The 23683-nt window shown below is 40.8% G+C and overlaps 1 protein-coding gene across 1 annotated transcript in view; it reads left to right on the forward strand.

The window, feature by feature from the left end:
• aass (aminoadipate-semialdehyde synthase) overlaps positions 1-23683 on the forward strand; it is a 59630-nt gene that overhangs the window by 8316 nt on the left and 27631 nt on the right. Inside the window, exons 4-13 of the mRNA XM_034117062.1 lie at positions 4005-4089; positions 4620-4687; positions 6291-6437; positions 7751-7829; positions 13384-13511; positions 15571-15719; positions 19077-19199; positions 19767-19878; positions 21284-21343; positions 21640-21707. Of these exons, the coding sequence (XP_033972953.1) occupies positions 4005-4089; positions 4620-4687; positions 6291-6437; positions 7751-7829; positions 13384-13511; positions 15571-15719; positions 19077-19199; positions 19767-19878; positions 21284-21343; positions 21640-21707 (1019 nt within the window). The remainder of the gene's footprint in view (positions 1-4004; positions 4090-4619; positions 4688-6290; positions 6438-7750; positions 7830-13383; positions 13512-15570; positions 15720-19076; positions 19200-19766; positions 19879-21283; positions 21344-21639; positions 21708-23683) is intronic.

Below are 23683 nucleotides of genomic sequence, written 5' to 3' on the forward strand. Positions count from 1 at the left end.
TTTAAAGAGTCCTCTCCTGCTGATGTTCAGGTGTATATCAGTATGTAGTGTCTCTACTTTAAAGAGTTCTCTCCTGCTGATGTTCAGGTGTATATCAGTATGTAGTGTCTCTACTTTAAAGAGTCCTCTCCTGCTGATGTTCAGGTGTATATCAGTATGTAGTGTCTCTACTTTAAAGAGTCCTCTCCTGCTGATGTTCAGGTGTATATCAGTATGTAGTGTCTCTACATGTCTCCATGCTTTAATGTTCAAAAAGCTCTTTATTTTTCTCATACTGCCTGTGCTGCAGCACCTCTTTTCACCCTCTGTCTGAAACCAGAGCCCAGTCTGCTCTGATTGGTTAGCTCTGTTGTGATTGATCAACCGCTTAGCCTATCACGTACAATGTGTTGGAGCTCTAGCCAATAGGAGTGCAATTGTTCCATAGTGATGCCCCAATGTTTGGGAATGTAATGGGATGTTAGCCTTTGCAGACCATTTACATAAACACCAAACAATCCATAATAGGGCCTCTTTAACCTGTTGAGTCCGAGATGCCCCGGCGGCGGGGGCTGCGGTTTTTTTTTCTTCACGAAACTGTGTCTCAGGGCTTCTTAACTTTTAACAACCTATTAATGTTTCATACCCATCACTGAGCGATCAAAACTTGCGACAGGGGAAACAAAACCAGACGTCACAACACGTAGCATTACGGAGGAAAAACGGGAGAAATTCTTACCTATGCTGTTGTTCTGATCAAAAGTCGTGTTCAATGGCATTACAACGATAAAAACGCCACTGAAGGTTAATCCAATGGTTAATCCAATGTGTCTGTCACTTTGAAATGATTTCTGATAATCCATCATCCCATTTTTGTCAATAACAGAATTTTCATATCAAGCTGCGATGAGAGCTACGAGAGCTACAACCCAGCTTCCGGTTTTGGGCATTCTGGCTGCGCATCACTCATTCACCAATGGGTAAAGTTTAGATGGATTTTTAGGAACTTCCCCTCGATTCTATTGGCTCTAAAGGTTCAAAAGAGGTGTCAATCATCAAAATCAACCAAGGGGGGCCAGAGATATGGAAAATCCACCCAAATGACCCCAGAAGTGTTTTTTCTTTTCTAAATCTCTCTAAAAAGGTCAAATGTCACTTGTTTTGCATCAATCTTGATACAGGGTACTTATTATATGTTATACTTTGGATTCCTAAAGCTTTTAGTCTACTATCCTATCATTCAAGGGTAGTTTTCACTATAAGTAATGTTTTTCTTTTTGGACGGACACTATCATTTACAGTTTTTTCCTACTGTATGTTCAATCTGAATTTACTTTAAAATAAAAACATCTATATTGATTCTGACTTTTCTACATCCAACTCACAGGTTTATCATTGCTTTGAGAAAAAAGATTATTAATGTACCCCTTTTTAGAAGTGTAGTTATAGTCATTTGTTCTGGGAATGTCCTTTTCGAGCCTGAGACCTGAAAAACAGGCTCAGGGCTGAACAGGTTAAGTAAGCTACTTGAGTAAACGTACTTTTAGCCACTGCATACATGTTTAGCAGGTCTGTAATGAAACATTTCTCCGACCTCCTCGACCTTATATGATGGCACAGCTTTCTTATTTTACCTGCATTAGTTATAAAACGTACTGAACTGTTTGTATTTGAGTGTTTATCTATATCTGAGCTGATTCCTCACAGAACAGAAGTGACTAAATGAAGTGTTTACTGGTCGAAACAAACTTATTCAGACACTTTAGCGGCCGGTTTCTGCCAGATTCAGTTCCTGATGCTCTCAGCAGAATACATCTTGTCGGGGAAATTCACGTTTTGCGTAACTCCTAACCATTATTACGGAAAACCTGTGTTGTGTTTCCTCATTTAAATGTCAAAACAATTAGCATACTGTAGAAAGCAGACTGTTAACGGGTTTTTAAGGGTATCAAAATGTTGTGTTGCACAATGGACCCTTTCCTATTGAGGTGCAGAAAACAAATACACAGCAGTGGACCAATCACAGCTGAGTATGTTGATAATGTGCTCACTGCAAAGCCATAGATATGGATGTAATGTGAGCCAAATAATAGACTAATGCATTCATTACATGTTGAGTCTTTATAAGGGCAAATGGGGAAAATGCTCGAAGCTGCATTCACAACGAATTAATTTATCTGTTTTTCTGCACAGTTGCATAAAAACACAAGTGTTCTATTATTATTATTATTATTATTAGAATTACATCCTGGTGGCACCTTCGTTGTTTTAAACTTGTGTGATCCATATATCTGTAATGACTCCAGAGCGTTGTGCAGTCCAACAGTCAACATTTATTGAAAAATACTTCATTTCTGAAATTCAAAACAGGCTTTTATCTAAAGAAATGACCTTGCTTTAATCCAATGTTGGCGCTTAGCCTTTTTAATACATAACTAAAGTCGAGTTAAAATAAACTTAATTACGTTTCTGCGCTCACTTTGCCCTCCATCAAGAGGTCAATGAAACCGCCAGTTTGGAGGCATTCATTTTAATTTAACGGAGGATTTGGTTTGAGTTTTTTTTTTTAACGTGATGAAAATATGACGATGACCAGGGTTTTGTCTAAACTGGGTAACAGGAGCGCTGCACCCTCGTACCAAAACGCAGAGGTGATGCCAGAAAACAATATTTCTGTTCGTCAAAAACGGTATAAATAATCTGAGTATCAAACAGAGCGTCGGCAGAGACAGCTTTGTTTTTACGGAGCTCCGACGTCACGTTGTTGTTTACGTCCGTGGAGACATCTTGTTTACGGACGCCATGTTCTCGAGATAATTTACATATCTTATAAACAAGATCAGGGTCACACTACTCATACTATAGCTTTATAGAAACACCCCTGATGATATTCAAAGCTTTATTCGAAAATATCAATAAAAGCTTTGAATGTGGGATTTAAAAAAGCATCTGCTTCGGTCTTTAGAATAATTGTCGTGGCTTCCTTCCTTGTTTTATCTATCAAGCCACTAGACGCTTTAAACAGACATTTTTAACTCGTTTTCTTCCTTTATAGTACGTACAGTTGAAGAGTTGCTTGGCCTCCGATGGTTTGGATGATGTTATGCAATGTGTTTGCTCAAAATAATATAACAAACTTTTTACACATGCAACAAAGAAAAGAGGCCTTTACAATATTCAAAACAAAGAGGCAAAAGTCAAATAAAATAACAAACAACTTCGGTGTTATTTCTGTCTTGATAATGCTTATATAACTTAATAACTTAAAGGGGACCTATCATGCAAAATGCACTTTTGTACGTCTTTTCTACATGAATATGTGTCCCCGGTGTTCCAGGGAACTCACCAAGTGTCAGAAAACACAACCCTCTCTATTTTCCTCCATACCCAAATCTCTAAAAAAGGGGCTACAACGGATCTGATAAAAACTGATCCAGATTTGAACACTGTCCTGACGTCAGGACGGTGGCGCTACGGCTATTGGGCCAACTCCACCAATCAGGAGGAGACAGCCACGGCCATTGCCGTTCGAAAGCGCTGGAGACGCTGTAGTACATATGCCAGGCCTGTAGATGGTGCTGTTCTCACAGAATCTGCCCTTGCTAAAACAGAGCTAAAAAATGTCAAATTGAGCAAAATGAGGCATGGCTAAAATGCATGATCTGTTTGGTATTTTGAAAAAAAAAAAGTATAAATATGCCTTATATAGGTATGGTCCTACACTATATTATTCAAATATAGCATGATAGGTCCACTTTAAAGGGTTTGTACGGTTAAAAACTGTTCCTCGGCGGCGTCTTTCTGACAGGTTGCCCATCACTGTCACTGTAGAGGTGCCGTGGGAATTGTAGTCTTTTATAGTGTGTTGACTACGGACGTCACAATTAGGTGGCCTTTCTTATAAAACAAAAATACTGGCTCTTACAATAATGTGCTATAGCTTTTTTTAATGAAACCGAAAATGCCGATATTGTTGTTCCTCTCTGTCTCTCCTTCTACAAAAACTCAAACCGTTGTCTTCTCAGGAGGTTCGTCTGATCGACTACGAGAAGATGGTCGATGCTAACGGTTTCCGGATCGTAGCGTTCGGTCAGTGGGCCGGCGTGGCAGGTATGAATATATTTAATTTCCTGTATTGATTTCTTGTTGTGAAAGAGTTTTGGCAGAAGCAGCTGTTGTTGAAACTAACGCTGTAGATACAATCAGTTCCTGAATACGTTGAACCAGCTGAGACGTGTTCTCTGTTTTAAGATTCCTACTGGAATCAACTTGAATTATTTAGAAATGAATCGACATGATGACTAACTGCTGAATCAAAAACACCTTTTTCTTCTTGGCAATAAATACCTTAGAATGCAATACACAATTAAACGGAGACTGTTTTGTATTTGATATTGAGGTTTTTTTGTCACCGTGGAGGCATGCAATAAAAACACAAGTTTCAAGGTCATGCAGGGTGGGTAACTCCACTAAAAAATATTGTTTTTGTGAGAAGTATTCGTCAAAGGAGTCAAACATAGGCATGCTGCAAGAAATGGAATTATGGTTAATTTATATTTCCATACATCCAGGGAATATGTTCCTAAATGAAGGTCAAAGCGGGTAGTATTTAATCAGTATGAATCTGCTTTTCCTTGTAGGAATGATAAACATTTTGCACGGTTTGGGGCTTCGCTTCCTGGCTCTCGGGCACCACACTCCCTTCCTGGTAAGAAAACAGTCATCAAGTACTTAAAGGTCACCTATTATGCAAAATCCACTTCTTCATGTCTCTTCTACATCAACATGTGTCCCCTCTTCTTCATGTCTCTTCTACATCAACATGTGTCCCCTCTTCTTCATGTCTCTTCTACATCAACATGTGTCCCCTCTTCTTCATGTCTCTTCTACATCAACATGTGTCCCCTCTTCTTCATGTCTCTTCTACATCAACATGTGTCCCCTCTTCTTCATGTCTCTTCTTCATCAACATGTGTCCCCTCTTCTTCATGTCTCTTCTACATCAACATGTGTCCCCTCTTCTTCATGTCTCTTCTTCATCAACATGTGTCCCCTCTTCTTCATGTCTCTTCTACATCAACATGTGTCCCCTCTTCTTCATGTCTCTTCTACATCAACATGTGCCTCTCTTCTTCATGTCTCTTCTACATCAACATGTGTCCTCTCTTCTTCATGTCTCTTCTACATCAACATGTGTCCCTCTTCTTCATGTCTCTTCTACATCAACATGTGTCCCCTCTTCTTCATGTCTCTTCTACATCAACATGTGTCCCTCTTCTTCATGTCTCTTCTACATCAACATGTGTCCTCTCTTCTTCATGTCTCTTCTACATCAACATGTGTCCTCTCTTCTTCATGTCTCTTCTACATCAACATGTGTCCCCTCTTCTTCATGTCTCTTCTACATCAACATGTGTCCCCTCTTCTTCATGTCTCTTCTACATCAACATGTGTCCCCTCTTCTTCATGTCTCTTCTACATCAACATGTGTCCCCTCTTCTTCATGTCTCTTCTTCATCAACATGTGTCCCCTCTTCTTCATGTCTCTTCTACATCAACATGTGTCCCCTCTTCTTCATGTCTCTTCTTCATCAACATGTGTCCCCTCTTCTTCATGTCTCTTCTACATCAACATGTGTCCCCTCTTCTTCATGTCTCTTCTACATCAACATGTGTCCTCTCTTCTTCATGTCTCTTCTACATCAACATGTGTCCCCTCTTCTTCATGTCTCTTCTACATCAACATGTGTCCCCTCTTCTTCATGTCTCTTCTACATCAACATGTGTCCCCTCTTCTTCATGTCTCTTCTTCATCAACATGTGTCCCCTCTGTGTAAAGAGACTCTGAAAGTTTCAGGAACAAAGATTCTCTCTCTTTTTGATCCATTTATATAAAAACCTGTCTGAAAATGAGCTGATCAGATTTTGGTCACTTTGTGATGTCATAACGATGTTTTGTCTTGTGTAACCATTAGCCAATCACCAACCAAGGTAACCCCCCCCCCCCCCCCCTTATCACCTGAATCTCCTCCTAGAGCGCCATTGAGTTCTTTGTAACCAAATCTCTCTCAGAGGGGCGTGGGGAGGGGCTCCTTATTTTCATCTGAAGTAACAGACAGAGAATCAGCACTTTGGAAACAGGGCTGAAACAGAGGGGATTCTGGGTAATGCTGCAATGATCTGTTTGGTGTTTGGAGCCAAACACTTCAGAGACATGTTTTGTATATATCTGAGACCTATGATAAAGTAATGAAAAACAGTATAATAGGGGACCTTTAAAATCACTTCCTGTCTCTGTTCTCCTTCCACAGCACATCGGCATGGCTCATAACTACAGGAGCGTGAGCCAGGCCATTCAGGCAGTGAGGGATTGTGGGTATGAGATCTCCATGGGGCTCATGCCCAAATCCATCGGCCCCGTCACGTTTTGTTTCACCGGAACCGGAAACGTCTCCAAGGTACAGCAAGGTTTAAAGGGGACCTATCATGCAAAATGCACTTGTGTACGTCTTTTCTACATGAATATGTGTCCCCGGTGTTCCAGGGAACTCACCAAGTGTCAGAAAACACAACCCTCTCTATTTTCCTCCATACCCAAATCTCTAAAAAAGGGGCTGCAACGGATCTGATAAAAACTGATCCAGATTTGAACACTGTCCTGACGTCAGGACGGTGGCGCTACGGCTATTGGGCCAACTCCACCAATCAGGAGGAGACAGCCACGGCCATTGCCGTTCGAAAGCGCTGGAGACGCTGTAGTACATATGCCAGGCCTGTAGGTGGTGCTGTTCTCACAGAATCAGCCCTTGCTAAAACGGAGCTAAAAAAGTGCAAATTGAGCGAAATGAGGCATGGCTAAAATGCATGATCTGTTTGGTATTTTGAAAAACAAAAAGTATAAATATGCCTTATATAGGTATGGTCCTACACTATATTATTCAAATATAGCATGATAGGTCCACTTTAACTTAACACACACAAAAAAACAATTGAAAAAAATATAACAGTCAAAAGAATACGATTTTGTTTTTGTTTTGACAAATGTAATTATTGCCATTTTAGTTTTTTTCCAGTCAAAGACTATACACACATGTTTAACCACCCCAAAAATATAAGAAATACTATGAAATGTTTAAAAAGGGAAAGGAAAACTCAAAAACATAAAGAAATCTGTGATCAAAGATATGTACAAAAATGCTTAATTAATGTGAAATTATCAAAAAGTCTTAACAATAAATTGCAAAGCTTGTTTACAAGAAGCTTAATACTATCCAATCATATTTAGCATTTTTTTAAGTATTAATTCGACATGGTCCCAACTCTTTCCTTTTCCAAAAATGTAGGAATTTCTGCCGTATTTTATAGAAGATTTCACAATTTTCTTTTATAGCATAGCTTAATTTCTCTAAGGCCAGACATTGAGCCGGCTCAGATGATTGGTCGTGCTTTTTACAGTACTACAGCTTCCACAGATGACATTTTTTTATGGATTTTTTGTCAAAGCACTTAAGATATTCATTGCTATCGGGATGTTAAGAGCATTCCATGGAATATAACAAAAAGTGTATCTCGAGCCGGTTTCTCAAACTTACCTACCCCACCTTTTAAATAAGAGAAATAACAATTAGTTTTTTCTTGGTGTTTTTAAGTCTTGGAATCACCAAGAAAACAGAGTTCTTGGTTCTTTGCTTTCCAAAAGTCTTTGATAATTGGGCAGTCCCAACGGTATCAGTGAGATATTTCATTTGATATCCTCTTCTCTTCCTTTTAGGGAGCCCAGGACATCCTTAACGAGCTTCCTGTTGAATACGTTGAGCCTCACGAGTTGAAGGACGTCTCGGAAATTGGAGGTAAGAGGTTCCTGCGCTTCTCTTTGTCGTAAGGCTGGTAAAACGTAAGCAGAGGAAGTCTCAGGACTGAATAGTGTCTCCTTTTATTCATTGGCGTAACTTAAACTGACGGTGTTTACTTCCTGTCTGTCTTCTGCTGTTCCCTTTAGTGTTTACTTCCTGTCTGTCTTCTTCTGCTGTTCCCTTTAGTGTTTACTTCCTGTCTGTCTTCTTCTGCTGTTCCCTTTAGTGTTTACTTCCTGTCTGTCTTCTTCTGCTGTTCCCTTTAGTGTTTACTTCCTGTCTGTCTTCTTCTGCTGTTCCCTTTAGTGTTTACTTCCTTTCCGTCTTCTTCTGCTGTTCCCTTTAGTGTTTACTTCCTGTCTTTCTTCTTCTGCTGTTCCCTTTAGTGTTTACTTCCTGTCTTTCTTCCTCCGCTGTTCCCTTTAGTGTTTACTTCCTGTCTGTCTTCTTCTGCTGTTCCCTTTAGTGTTTACTTCCTGTCCGTCTTCTTCTGCTGTTCCCTTTAGTGTTTACTTCCTGTCTGTCTTCTTCTGCTGTTCCCTTTAGTGTTTACTTCCTGTCTGTCTTCCTCCGCTGTTCCCTTTAGTGTTTACTTCCTGTCTTCTTCTGCTGTTCCCTTTAGTGTTTACTTCCTGTCTTCTTCTGCTGTTCCCTTTAGTGTTTACTTCCTGTCTGTCTTCTTCTGCTGTTCCCTTTAGTGTTACTTCCTGTCTGTCTTCTTCTGCTGTTCCCTTTAGTGTTTACTTCCTGTCTGTCTTCCTCCGCTGTTCCCTTTAGTGTTTACTTCCTGTCTTCTTCTGCTGTTCCCTTTAGTGTTTACTTCCTGTCTTCTTCTGCTGTTCCCTTTAGTGTTTACTTCCTGTCTGTCTTCTTCTGCTGTTCCCTTTAGTGTTTACTTCCTGTCTGTCTTCTTCTGCTGTTCCCTTTAGTGTTTTCTTCCTGTCTGTCTTCTTCTGCTGTTCCCTTTAGTGTTTACTTCCTGTCTGTCTTCTTCTGCTGTTCCCTTTAGTGTTTACTTCCTGTCTGTCTTCTTCTGCTGTTCCCTTTAGTGTTTACTTCCTGTCTGTCTTCTTCTGCTGTTCCCTTTAGTGTTTACTTCCTGTCTGTCTTCTTCTGCTGTTCCCTTTAGTGTTTACTTCCTGTCTTCTTCTGCTGTTCCCTTTAGTGTTTACTTCCTGTCTGTCTTCTTCTGCTGTTCCCTTTAGTGTTTACTTCCTGTCTGTCTTCTTCTGCTGTTCCCTTTAGTGTTTACTTCCTCTCTGTCTTCTTCTGCTGTTCCCTTTAGTGTTTACTTCCTGTCTGTCTTCTTCTGCTGTTCCCTTTAGTGTTTACTTCCTGTCTGTCTTCTTCTGCTGTTCCCTTTAGTGTTTACCTCCTTTCCGTCTTCTTCTGCTGTTCCCTTTAGTGTTTACCTCCCGTCTGTCTTCTTCTGCTGTTCCCTTTAGTGTTTACCTCCTTTCCGTCTTCTTCTGCTGTTCCCTTTAGTGTTTACTTCCTGTCTGTCTTCTTCTGCTGTTCCCTTTAGTGTTTACTTCCCGTCTGTCTTCTTCTGCTGTTCCCTTTAGTGTTTACTTCCCGTCTGTCTTCTTCTGCTGTTCCCTTAGTGTTTACTTCCCGTCTGTATTCTTCTGCTGTTCCCTTTAGTGTTTACTTCCCGTCTGTCTTCTTCTGCTGTTCCCTTTAGTGTTTACTTCCCGTCTGTCTTCTTCTGCTGTTCCCTTTAGTGTTTACTTCCTGTCTGTCTTCTTCTGCTGTTCCCTTTAGTGTTTACTTCCTGTCTGTCTTCTTCTGCTGTTCCCTTTAGTGTTTACTTCCTGTCTGTCTTCTTCTGCTGTTCCCTTTAGTGTTTACTTCCTCTCTGTCTTCTTCTGCTGTTCCCTTTAGTGTTTACTTCCTCTCTGTCTTCCTCCGCTGTTCCCTTTAGTGTTTACTTCCTGTCTTCTTCTGCTGTTCCCTTTAGTGTTTACTTCCTGTCTTCTTCTGCTGTTCCCTTTAGTGTTTACTTCCTGTCTGTCTTCTTCTGCTGTTCCCTTTAGTGTTTACTTCCTGTCTGTCTTCTTCTGCTGTTCCCTTTAGTGTTTACTTCCTGTCTGTCTTCCTCCGCTGTTCCCTTTAGTGTTTACTTCCTGTCTTCTTCTGCTGTTCCCTTTAGTGTTTACTTCCTGTCTTCTTCTGCTGTTCCCTTTAGTGTTTACTTCCTGTCTGTCTTCTTCTGCTGTTCCCTTTAGTGTTTACCTCCTTTCCGTCTTCTTCTGCTGTTCCATTTAGTGTTTACCTCCCGTCTGTCTTCTTCTGCTGTTCCCTTTAGTGTTTACCTCCTTTCCGTCTTCTTCTGCTGTTCCCTTTAGTGTTTACTTTCCTGTCTGTCTTCTTCTGCTGTTCCCTTTAGTGTTTACCCTTCCCGTCTGTCTTCTTCTGCTGTTCCCTTTAGTGTTTACTTCCCGTCTGTCTTCTTCTGCTGTTCCCTTTAGTGTTTACTTCCCGTCTGTATTCTTCTGCTGTTCCCTTTAGTGTTTACTTCCCGTCTGTCTTCTTCTGCTGTTCCCTTTAGTGTTTACTTCCCGTCTGTCTTCTTCTGCTGTTCCCTTTAGTGTTTTACTTCCTGTCTGTCTCTTCTGCTGTTCCCTTTAGTGTTTACTTCCTGTCTGTCTTCTTCTGCTGTTCCCTTTAGTGTTTTACTTTCCTCCGTCTGTCTTCCTCTGCTGTTCCCTTTAGTGTTTTACTTCCTCTCTGTCTCTTCTGCTGTTCCCTTTAGTGTTTACTTCCTGTCTGTCTTCTTCTGCTGTTCCCTTTAGTGTTTTCTTCCTGTCTGTCTTCTTCTGGCTGTTCCCTTTATTGGTCTGTCTTCTCTGTTCCCTTAAGTGTTTACTTACCTTTCTTTCTTCTTCTGCTGTTCCCTTTAGTGTTTACCTCCTTTCCGTCTTCTTCTGCTGTTCCCTTTAGTGTTTACTTCCTGTCTGTCTTCTTCTGCTGTTCCCTTTAGTGTTTACTTCCTGTCTGTCTTCTTCTGCTGTTCCCTTTAGTGTTTACCTCCTGTCCTGTCTTCTTGTTGCTGTTCGAGCTTTAGTGTTGGCCTCCTTTCCGTCTTCTTCTGTCTGCTTTTCCCTTTAGTGTTTGCCTCCTTTCCGTCTTCTTCTGCCTGTTCCCTTTAGTGTTTGCCTCCTTTCCGTCTTCTTCTGCTGTTCCCTTTAGTGTTTACTTCCTGTCTTTCTTCTTCTGCTGTTCCCTTTAGTGTTTACCTCCTTTCCGTCTTCTTCTGCTGTTCCCTTTAGTGTTTACTTCCTGTCTGTCTTCTTCTGCTGTTCCCTTTAGTGTTTACTTCCTGTCTGTCTTCTTCTGCTGTTCCCTTTAGTGTTTACTTCCTGTCTTTCTTCTTCTGCTGTTCCCTTTAGTGTTTACTTCCTGTCTTTCTTCCTCCGCTGTTCCCTTTAGTGTTTACTTCCTGTCTGTCTTCTTCTGCTGTTCCCTTTAGTGTTTACTTCCTGTCCGTCTTCTTCTGCTGTTCCCTTTAGTGTTTACTTCCTGTCTGTCTTCTTCTGCTGTTCCCTTTAGTGTTTACTTCCTGTCTGTCTTCCTCCGCTGTTCCCTTTAGTGTTTACTTCCTGTCTTCTTCTGCTGTTCCCTTTAGTGTTTACTTCCTGTCTTCTTCTGCTGTTCCCTTTAGTGTTTACTTCCTGTCTTCTTCTGCTGTTCCCTTTAGTGTTTACTTCCTGTCTTCTTCTGCTGTTCCCTTTAGTGTTTACTTCCTGTCTGTCTTCTTCTGCTGTTCCCTTTAGTGTTTACTTCCTGTCTGTCTTCTTCTGCTGTTCCCTTTAGTGTTTACTTCCTCTCTGTCTTCTTCTGCTGTTCCCTTTCGTGATTTCACTTCCTGTCTGTCTTCCTTCTGCTGTTCCCTTAGTGTTTACTTCCTGTCTGTCTTCTTCTGCTGTTCCCTTTAGTGTTACCTCCTTTCCGTCTCTTCTTCGCTGTTCCCTTTAGTGTTTACTCCCGTCTGTCTTCTTCTGCTGTTCCCCTTTAGTGTTTACCTCCTTTCCGTCTTCTTCTGCTGTTCCCTTTAGTGTTTTACTTCCTGTCTGTCTTCTTCTGCTGTTCCCTTTAGTGTTTACTTCCCGTCTGTCTCTTCTGCTGTTCCCTTTAGTGTTTACTCCCGTCTGTCTTCTTCTGCTGTTCCCTTTAGTGTTACTTCCCGTCTGTCTTCTTCTGCTGTTCCCTTAGTGTTACTTCCCGTCTGTCTTCTTCTGCTGTTCCCTTTAGGTTTACTTCCTGTCTGTCTTCTTCTGCTGTTCCCTTTAGTGTTTACTTCCTGTCTGTCTTCTTCTGCTGTTCCCTTTAGTGTTTACTTCCTGTCTGTCTTCTTCTGCTGTTCCCTTTAGTGTTTACTTCCTCTCTGTCTTCTTCTGCTGTTCCCTTTAGTGTTTACTTCCTCTCTGTCTTCTTCTGCTGTTCCCTTTAGTGTTTACTTCCTGTCTGTCTTCTTCTGCTGTTCCCTTTAGTGTTTTCTTCCTGTCTGTCTTCTTCTGCTGTTCCCTTTAGTGTTTACTTCCTGTCTGTCTTCTTCTGCTGTTCCCTTTAGTGTTTACCTCCTTTCCGTCTTCTTCTGCTGTTCCCTTTAGTGTTTACCTCCTGTCTGTCTTCTTTTGCTGTTCGCTTTAGTGTTTGCTTCCTGTCTGTCTTCTTCTGCTGTTCCCTTTAGTGTTTGCCTCCTTTCCGTCTTCTTCTGCTGTTCCCTTTAGTGTTTGCCTCCTTTCCGTCTTCTTCTGCTGTTCCCTTTAGTGTTTACTTCCTGTCTTTCTTCTTCTGCTGTTCCCTTTAATGTTTACCTCCTTTCCGTCTTCTTCTGCTGTTCCCTTTAGTGTTTACTTCCTGTCTGTCTTCTTCTGCTGTTCCCTTTAGTGTTTACTTCCTGTCTGTCTTCTTCTGCTGTTCCCTTTAGTGTTTACCTCCTGTCTGTCTTCTTTTGCTGTTCGCTTTAGTGTTTGCTTCCTGTCTGTCTTCTTCTGCTGTTCCCTTTAGTGTTTGCCTCCTTTCCGTCTTCTTCTGCTGTTCCCTTTAGTGTTTACTTCCTGTCTTTCTTCTTCTGCTGTTCCCTTTAGTGTTTACCTCCTTTCCGTCTTCTTCTGCTGTTCCCTTTAGTGTTTACTTCCTGTCTGTCTTCTTCTGCTGTTCCCTTTAGTGTTTACTTCCTGTCTGTCTTCTTCTGCTGTTCCCTTTAGTGTTTACTGGAGACAGTTTAGCCACCGTGAATCCGAAGTCTTTCCACAAATATAAAAATGAATATTCCCAAAGTTTTCCACAGTATTTTTTCCCTCAACTAAAAGCCAATGTATTTACTCAAACCGATATATTCCTGCACTTCAACTTTATCTGCATATTGAAGTATGAATGCTTGTTGTTTGTATGTTGTCTCCTCCTGAATGTTGTACGTGTCTTGTTTGTATTTTTGACGTCACCTTAAAAAAAAAAAGGAGTAGCTCTACTTATCTCATTGTACCTGTATAATGAAAATAAAGGATTCTATTCAATGGGATTTTCCCCCTTGTTTTCCGGTCAGAAATGTCCCGAGTGTACGCCACCGTGCTGAGTCGTCATCACCACCTGATGAGGAAGAGCGACGGCTTCTACGACCCCATGGAGTACGAGGACCACCCGGAGCTTTACACCTCGCACTTCAGGACCAGCGTAAGTCTCCCCCTTAAACAGAGGAAGTAGTGGAGTACAAATACTTCGTTACTGTACTTAAGTACATCTTTCTGATATCAGTACTTTACTCCACTACTTATTTTTCTGACGACTTTTTACTTTGACTTCTTACATTTTTAACACAAATACCTGTACTTTCTACTTCTTACATTTTGAACACAAATACATGTACTTTCTACTTCTTACATTTTGAACACAAATACCTGTACTTTCTACTTCTTACATTTTGAACACAAATACCTGTACTTTCTACTTCTTACATTTTGAACACAAATACCTGTACTTTCTACTTCTTACATTTTGAACACAAATACATGTACTTTCTACTTCTTACATGTTGAACACAAATACCTGTACTTTCTACTTCTTACATTTTGAACACAAATACCTGTACTTTCTACTTCTTACATGTTGAACCCAAATACCTGTACTTTCTACTTCTTACATGTTGAACACAAATACCTGTACTTTCTACTTCTCACATTTCCCAAACAGGCTGGTTCCTTTAGTTTGAATGTGTGTTTGGTGGCGTGATCATTATTATTTAGAGTCATTGCGTGCCTATTGATTTGAACACGATCCGTGTATCCATCATTTCCTGGTCTTCTCTAAAGAAGAGGGACCAATGAAAACGTTGTCATGTTGCCGTTGTTCAGCATGGAAACATTCATTAGCTAACAATGACATTATTGTTCTATTAATATAAAGGGAGGTCAGGTACTCTTTAAAACAGCTGCTAGTTATGGGTACTTTTTACTGAAGTACATTTCAAAGCCTCTTTACTTTTACTTGAGTAAAGAAGTTTAGTCAGTACTTCTACTTTCACCAGAGTATCTTTAAACACGAGTATCTGTACTTCTACTTGAGTAAAGGATGTGTTTACTTTTGCCACCTCTGCCCATGGATGTTTAATAAGGACTGGATACAGCGTTCTTTCCTATGAGAGCTGCTCATTGGCTCATGAGGACAAAATGGCCTGACATTGTCGAGAGCAAAACGTCACAGATTACCCATCATGCCTTGCTGTCAGAGCAGAATGACCCGTATGTAGCTCATAGAGCATGCGCAGTTAAAGTTTTCTTTAAGCCCCGCCTCCTGACATTAAGACCCGCCGCTGATCTCCCGCTGTTCAGTAGAATGAATGGAGAGAGAAATTAAATCTGGATTCGGCTTTAGTGCATTTTACATCTTTAAGGACCTAATGATTCTAATAAAGGCTATACAAGTGTTCGTGCTGGGTATTTTTGTAACTCTGGCACAACAATTTCCTTTCGGGATAAATAAAGTCTTATCTTAGTTTATTTAGTTCAAAGAAAATGATCTGCTGATTTACAGACGTCTCTTTCCCAATGTTAGTCAATGGGGAAAAGTCTTTCTGGGCCCAGTGACGTCACGGACTGATACGGAAATAGTAGTACCGCCGTTTGGCCACTAGGAATATTTTCCTCAGAGTCCGGAGCACTTCCTGGGGGCTTGGTCTCCCCGCTTTCATCCCTTTTTAGTTACAACCCCCCCTCCACACCTGCTGCTGTCCCTCCCCCTCCTCTATTTCAGTCCAAACTGCTGCTGCCCGGCTCACTGTGTGTTTACTGTTACAGAACAAACGACACGTGGCAGGGTTTCTCAGAGCTGTGACCTCATTTCACTTTGTGTTGACTTTCATCACATGCGGGCCTTAAAGAGAGGGAATTGATTACGTCCATCTGATCAATACAGGGGGCAGGGTGGCAGGGAGGGAGGGATTTTTTTTTTTAGGGATTGTTGTAGGTGAGCACAGGAAGTTAGCATTTAAGTTTCTTCCCTTTTTGTGTCGCAATTAATTGTGCGTTAAGATTAAAAGATTCAAAGGTTTTAGTGTCATATGCACAAAACTACAGTGTAGAAATGGCAATGAAATTATAGTGCGCTGATCTCCGCATCAGGGGGATCAGGGGGGCACTGGTTCAATCCCCGCTGCCGTCAGCAAGTCGCTCTAACTCAAAAATCGTCTAACAAGTAATATGTAATAATAATAATAATGTAATGTCATGTTCTACAGGTGGCGCCCTACACCACCTGCCTGATTAACGGGGTTTACTGGGACCCCCACACCCCCCGCCTCCTCAGAAGAATCGATGCCCAGAAGTTGATCAGACCTCTGAAGAAGTCGCCTCCGGCCACAGAGGGAGCTCCACACCTGCCGCACAAGTACGTTTAGTTTAGTTTGTTTGTTTATAGTGTTGTGGACAGTCCCCATTGATCAACTGTCACAAAGAAACAGTGAATGGAGCAGCTTTAGCCAACATGGCTAATTTCTAGCTGTTGTCCAGATGATAATAGACAGTTACTACATACATGTCACATATAGCACATCACAATCACACAACAGAAACGAGGGGTCCATGACATGTAACACACACGCCATATCCAACACAGACGAGTGTGTGCAGGTAGTCAGTGAACCATGTTTTTAAGTGAGCTGTAAAGGTGGTAAGAGCATCCTGTTGGGCTTTTATTCTGAAAATCACCTCCTGTGTTTGAAAAGATTCACCTGGAGAAACCCTTCATATCTTTCACTGAAGCTTCGCCTCAGTTCACACTGAGGCCACTAACCTCTGCTCACCTCTTGTTTGTCAGGTAGATAAGAGGTTTGGCTGTCGTCTCATTTTAATTTGTCATGTGCAAACACAAGCGAGATAACAGGAGCTACTGTGGACAGATACACTATCATAAACCCCTGGAAAATTTGTAACATTAGCTAACGATTAACCCAAGCTAATTAATAAGTTATTTCCACCTGGCTTTGTGTCAGGAGGACGTTGAAACGGGAAGTAAAAAGAAACTTCTGACACTGTTAATGATGCTAAGAGTCTCTACTTTAAAGAGTCCTCTCCTGCTGATGTTCAGGTGTATATCAGTATGTAGTGTCTCTACTTTAAAGAGTCCCCTCCTGCTGATGTGCAGGTGTACATCAGTATGTAGTGTCTCTACTTTAAAGAGTCCTCTCCTGCTGATGTTCAGGTGTATATCAGTATGTAGTGTCTCTACTTTAAAGAGTCCTCTCCTGCTGATGTTCAGGTGTATATCAGTATGTAGTGTCTCTACTTTAAAGAGTCCTCTCCTGCTGATGTTCAGGTGTATATCAGTATGTAGTGTCTCTACTTTAAAGAGTCCTCTCCTGCTGATGTTCAGGTGTATATCAGTATGTAGTGTTTCTACTTTAAAGGGTCCTCTCCTGCTGATGTTCAGGTGTATATCAGTATGTAGTGTCTCTACTTTAAAGAGTCCTCTCCTGCTGATGTTCAGGTGTATATCAGTATGTAGTGTCTCTACTTTAAAGAGTCCTCTCCTGCTGATGTTCAGGTGTATATCAGTATGTAGTGTTTCTACTTTAAAGAGTCCTCTCCTGCTGATGTTCAGGTGTATATCAGTATGTAGTGTCTCTACTTTAAAGAGTCCTCTCCTGCTGATGTTCAGGTGTATATCAGTATGTAGTGTCTCTACTTTAAAGAGTCCTCTCCTGCTGATGTTCAGGTGTATATCACAGGGATGCAAACTTGTCACCTTTCGGCGAAATTCGCCGTTTTGATTCCAAAATAGGTCGTTTGTGTGATTCATGTAGATCTGCAATAAAAATATTTTTGGGGTATGGGGGGGGTCTGGGACCCGGAGTAATCTGCGGCCGCGAGCTGTTATGTGCCATCATGACACGCATGGTGTTCTTTTTTTATATATTATAATGAAGCGCGAGCACAAGTCTTCCTGCCTGTCGGCTCTGCTCCGGGATGAGGGTCTAGCTTCAGCAGCTACATTACCTACGGTGCGTTCGTTAATATTAACTGTGCGGTCCAGAGTCACTGTGGCACAGACTGGACCGCTGGTTAGAACGGGGTGTTCGGAGCAGCAGAGCGTGATGTGCACTGAAAAGTGTTTCTGTCGCAATATTATTTAATGAATCGTTGAGCTAGCTAACTAGCATACATTGTCACTATCTGCTAACGTTAGCTTTAGCCTTCGTTTTCAAATAGTTTCTTTCATAGCCTATAAACGGAGGTGGTATAAGTATCTTGTACTTGAGTAAAAGTAGAAGTACTCAGGTCTTGTACTTGAGTACAAGTAGAAGTACTCAGATCTTGTTCTTGAGTAAAAGTAGAAGTACTCAGATCTTGTTCTTGAGTAAAAGTAAAAGTACTCAGATCTTGTACTTGAGTAAAAGTAGAAGTACCAGAGTGTAGGAATACTCTGTTACAGTAAAAGTCCTGCATTCAAAATGTTCCTCAAGTAAAAGTAGAAAAGTATTATCATCAAAATATAGTTAAAGTAGCGACAGTAAAAGTAGTCATTGTGCAGATTGGTCCATTTCAGAATAATATATATGATATGTTTTATAATGATTGATCATCAAAGTGTTCTCAAAGCTGGTAAAGGTGCAGCTAGTTTGAATGACTTTGTATACTGCAGGGTAGCTTGTGGATTTACTCCAGGTGGAACTAAAGTCTGATTTAACACTTGATTATATTTCACATCATTCATCCAGATCTGTGAAGTAACTAAAGGTATTCAATACATGTAGTAGAGTAAAAGTACACCATTTACCTCTGAACTGTAGAGGAGAAGAAGAACAAAGTAGCAAAACATTGAAATACTTAAATAAAGTACAAGTATCTAAAAATTGTACCCAAGTATAGTACTTGAGTTTATGAACTTAGTTACTTTACACCACTGGCTATAAAGATAGAAAGACAGCCTTGCACAGAGGCATGAAAATACATTTTCAAAATGCTCAACAGTCCTGCCAAAATTATAAACTGACTGCTCCACAATTAAAATAAATGCTTAAATATATTTCTATTAGATGTGACTCTTTGGCGTTTCTGTTATTATTAACTGCTGCTTTAGTTGTTCTGACTGCTAAAATCCTGTTATTCCTCATTTTAAAGCCGATATTCCGTGGGGTCGGATCCTTGTCACCTTTTTCATACCTGATGAGTTTGCATCCCTGATATCAGTATGTAGTGTCTCTACTTTAAAGAGTCCTCTCCTACTGATGTTCAGGTGTATATCAGTATGTAGTGTCTCTACTTTAAAGAGTCCTCTCCTCCTGATGTTCAGGTGTATATCAGTATGTAGTGTTTCTACTTTAAAGAGTCCTCTCCTGCTGATGTTCAGGTGTATATCAGTATGTAGCGTCTCTACTTTAAAGAGTCCTCTCCTGCTGATGTTCAGGTGTATATCAGTATGTAGTGTCTCTACTTTAAAGAGTCCTCTCTAAATCAGCACGTTGCCAGTTAATTCTGCTTCTTAAAAACTCGACACTGAAAAAAGAAGCTGTTTGCAGACATTTTACATATGTTTTCTTTTCAGGGACTCTATCTATTCACCAGTAGCAGATACATGTCCTTAACCTCTCTCTAAATGTGGTTTACTGACAGCTGAATGTGTGCTTCAGTGATTGAATCTCCACAGAGGTCAGAGGTCACCTCCCTATCTGGGCTCCTGTGTACACGGTGACAGTTCAGCGTGTCGCTCTGACCTCCTGAAAACGCTTCCTCTCTCTTTCTGCAGACTTCTGGCCATCTGCGATATCTCCGCTGACACCGGGGGATCCATAGGCTTCATGAACGAGTGCACCACCATCGATAAACCCTTCTGTATGTACGACGCCGACCAGCACGTGGACCACGACAGGTAATCTGATCCCACCTGTAACACCTCTCACTCTGAGCTGAGCTGATCTGATCTGCAGGCTGTCAGTCTAAATAAATGGAAAACATTTTATTAAAAAGGTGAAAGTGAGAAAAAAAGAAGTTATAAGTAAAATAACTGAAAATCAATATATATATTTTTTTAAAAAGGTAATCTGATCCCACCTCTCACTCTCACTCATAAATACTAATAAATTAAAAATAATAATATTGTTTGTAATAACATACAGTATAAGTGAAATTAAGAAAAACGATAAAATGGATTACAGAGGAATAATTATATTCATATTAACATAGGAGGTAATAGTATAGTATAAATATATAGAAAAGAAAAATATATTTAAAAAAGAAAAGATCAAATATGTTTAATATTAAAGGTAGGGTAGGTAAGTTTGAGAAACAGTAAATGGGGCAGCTTTAGCCAACATTGCTAATTTCCAGCTGTTCCAGAAAAAGTGGATTTTGCATAATAGGTGACCTTTAATGCTGACAGTGTTAAAGGGTATTGTAATTTGACGGTACAGTTTTAAAGGGTCTTCTTGTCCCGCAGTGTGGAGGGTAACGGGATCCTGATGTGCTCCATCGATAACCTCCCCGCTCAGCTTCCCATCGGAGCCACGGATTATTTTGGAGACCGGCTCTTCCCGTACCTCTGGGAGATGGTAAGGGGTTCTGGGGTTGCAGTCGAATACCGGGTGTTTGGTTTAGGAGGGTAACTGGCAGAGGTGGGACCAAGTCATTGTTTTGCAAGTCCGAGTCAAGTCTCAAGTCTTTGCGCTCAAGTCCGAGTCAAGTCTCAAGTCAGGATGGGAAAGTTCAAGTCAAGTCCAAGTCCTAAACTTTGACAAAACGAGTCTTAAACAAGTCATTATGTGCTTTTCAACCAATGTAATGACATCGATCAACAGAATAATACTTAATAATCAAACTGCTCTTTATTAGTCACATTAATAATTTAATAATCCATTTCCTCTCTGCTGGTAAAGTAACGTGTTTGTCTTCTATTGTAAGAGGGATCAGTAAGGTAAGGCTACCGTGACGGTTTGATTCAGAAGGAGTTTAATGTATAAGATCCCTGATGTTGAGGTGACCAGAATGTTTATTTCCACTGTGTACAACATGTTATAAGGGAACCACAACCTATCTTTATGCAAGGGATAATGTGCAGCGAGGCGTCTCTATGGGGAAAAGAACACCTGAATCTAGATCCCTCTGCAGGTGGTACTTTAACTATATTTTGATGATAATACTTTTGTACTTTTACTTGTAACATTTTGAATGCAGGACTTTTTATTGTAACCGAGTATTCCTACACTCTGGTACTTTTACTCAAGTACAAGATCTGAACTTCTCCCACCTCTGGCAATAAATCCTGAGTGGTTACCAAATAAAAACCCTGCTCTGAAGGTTATTTTCATTTTACAAATCCTGCACTCAGCTTTGCTTTCTCCAATATCATTGAAATGCAGCCAGAAGCTGCTTCTTTTTTCGGTTTTCGCAAATTTCTTGACTTTTTCCGACGCGCTTGCATTTAAATCCGGCTCCCCGTCTCCCCGTGGCTCTGTAGCTGGCCTGTACCACTACACGTGCTGTCTTTGGAGCGTCTGCCCCCCACCCTTCTTTCACATAATGGTATGATCCTAGTGTGTCCTCGCATATGATTGGCCGCATGGTGGCTCAGCAAAATAAAGTCCCGCCCCTGCCTGCATGGATTCTCAGCAAGAGTTGCAGCGGCTGAAGATTCTGCTCTCCTAACGGCAACTCGCGATCGGCGTGTTGGAGACCCCTGAATTAAATTATCAAGTCACCTCAAGTCAGAAGGCTCAAGTCCAAGTCAAGTCCCGAGTCATTGGTGTTCAAGTCCAAGTCGAGTCGCAAGTGTTTTGTGATTTTGTCAAGTCGAGTCCAAAGTCATCAAATTGGTAACTCGAGTCACATGACTTGGACTCGAGTCCACACCTCTGGTAACTGGTTCCTCGGGTTGAGTTTGCTGTGAGAGAGCGCTGCAGCAGGTGTCGGGTGTTTAAAATAGAGACGGGTTTAAAGTTAGTGTTGTGTCATCATCAGCTGCCGTCAGACGCCAGCCGCCCGCTGGACGAGGAAGACTTCAGCCCGCAAGTCAGAGACGTAAGTTTAAATATTTAAATGTATTTCCTACAAAAGCATGTTTTTTTAAATCTAATATTTCTTCATTTAATCAGAAAACATTTCATGACTCAGCAATTTTCTCTCATGATCTCGAGCACATTTTAGTATTGCTTTAAATACAGCCAAGAAATATGACTGTATTTTTTTCTTCTTCCCCCATGACCTGCCAACTTTATTCATGTTTATGGCAAACGTAGGGTATGTGTACTCTTGTAAAATGACTGAAAATACTCACATTTGTACTAATATGTTACGTTATTTCTCTGCTCCTAAAGGCCGTCATCACCTCGAACGGAGTCCTCACCCCGAAGTTTGAATACATCAACAAACTACGAGAGCGGAGGTAAGACTCATCTCTATCTGAAACTGTCAGTATGTACATAGTGTACTTTTCCTCCACTACATGTATTTAATACCTTTAGTGACTTCACAGATGTGGATGAATGATGTGAAATATAATCAAGTGTTAAATCAGACTTTAGTTCCACCTGGAGTGAATCCACAAGCTACCCTGCAGTATACAAAGTCATTCAAACTAGCTGCACCTTTACCAGCTTTGAGAACACTTTCATGATCAATCATTATAAAACATATCATATATATTATTCTGAAATGGACCAATCTGCACAACGACTACTTTTACTGTAACAGAGTATTCCTACACTCTGGTACTTCTACTTTTACTCAAGTACAAGATCTGAGTACTTCTACTTTTACTCAAGTACAAGATCTGAGTACTTCTACTTTGACTAAAGTACAATATCTGAGTACTTCTACTTTTACTCAAGTACAAGATCTGAGTACTTCTACTTTGACTAAAGTACAAGATCTGAGTACTTCTACTTTTACTCAAGTACAAGATCTGAGTACTTCTACTTTTACTCAAGTACAAGACCTGAGTACTTCTACTTTTACTCAATTACACGATCTGAGTACTTCTACTTTTACTAAAGTACAATATCTGAGTACTTTTACTCAAGTACAATATCTGAGTACTTCTACTTTTACTCAAGTACAAGATCTGAGTACTTCTACTTTTACTCAATTACACGATCTGAGTACTTCTACTTTTACTAAAGTACAATATCTGAGTACTTCTACTTTTACTCAAGTACAAGATCTGAGTACTTCTACTTTTACTAAAGTACAATATCTGAGTACTTCTACTTTTACTCAAGTACAAGATCTGAGTACTTCTACTTTTACTCAAGTACAAGACCTGAGTACTTCTCCCTTCTCTGTTTTCACTGTATTTCCAAATGACTGCTCTTTTGAGTTAATGCCACCATTTTATGGATGAAATGTGTTCAGACTGAAAGACAGGTAAAGACATGTCCGTGTTCTAATGTAGCCATCTTGCTAAAGCTAAGTAATGTTTCTGCTTGTAGTCTCTCTGCTGTTCTTCCTCTCTGACTAACCTTCTCTAGCGTTGCAGTCGCTGATGTTTTAGTGTCCTGCAGCCTCTCTGGTGCCGCTCTGCTAACCTGCCTCTGAACTAACACCTTGCATTACTAGCGTGCTAATGCTAACCAACGTGCTAATGCTAACCAACGGCAGGCGCTGGACCCTTTGCTAACGAGCGGTAGAAACATATCTTCTTCTCACAAAACTGTCTGTCTCCATCGGTCTGTCTCCATCCGTCTGTCTATCAGTCTGTCTCCATCGGTCTGTCTCCATCAGTCTGTCTCCATCCATCTGTCTCCATCGGTCTGTCTCCATCGGTCTGTCTCCATCAGTTTGTCTCCATCAGTCTGTCCATCAGTCTGTCCATCAGTCTGTCTCTATCAGTCTGTCTCCATCAGTCTGTCTCCATCAGTCTGTCTCTATCAGTCTGTCTCCATCAGTTTGTCTCCATCAGTCTGTCTCTATCAGTCTGTCTCCATCTGTCTGTCTCCATCTGTCTGTCTCCATCAGTTTGTCTCCATCAGTCTGTCTCTATCAGTCTGTCTCCATCAGTCTGTCTCCATCAGTTTGTCTCCATCAGTCTGTCTCCATCAGTCTGTCTCCATCAGTCTGTCTCCATCAGTCTGTCTCCATCCGTCTGTCTCCATCCGTCTGTCTCTATCAGTCTGTGAACAGTGGAAATACATATTTATTGTTAGGTATTTAAATACAAATATGCTTTTCCTGTATTGACCCAGCACTGCCACAGACCACCAGCTGCTCACTTTAACCCGTGTGCCATGAAAAGTGGAATTGGCAATCAGAGAAATCAGAAAATCTTACGTCTACGTTTACAGAAAATGTATAGATAGATACATTAATAAAACATTGTAATATTTAGCTAACCAACCACCTTTCAGCCACTAAATTAGTGAC

This window comes from Trematomus bernacchii, unplaced genomic scaffold (assembly GCF_902827165.1).
Source record: "Trematomus bernacchii unplaced genomic scaffold, fTreBer1.1, whole genome shotgun sequence".
Classification (NCBI taxonomy): Eukaryota; Metazoa; Chordata; class Actinopteri; order Perciformes; family Nototheniidae; genus Trematomus; species Trematomus bernacchii.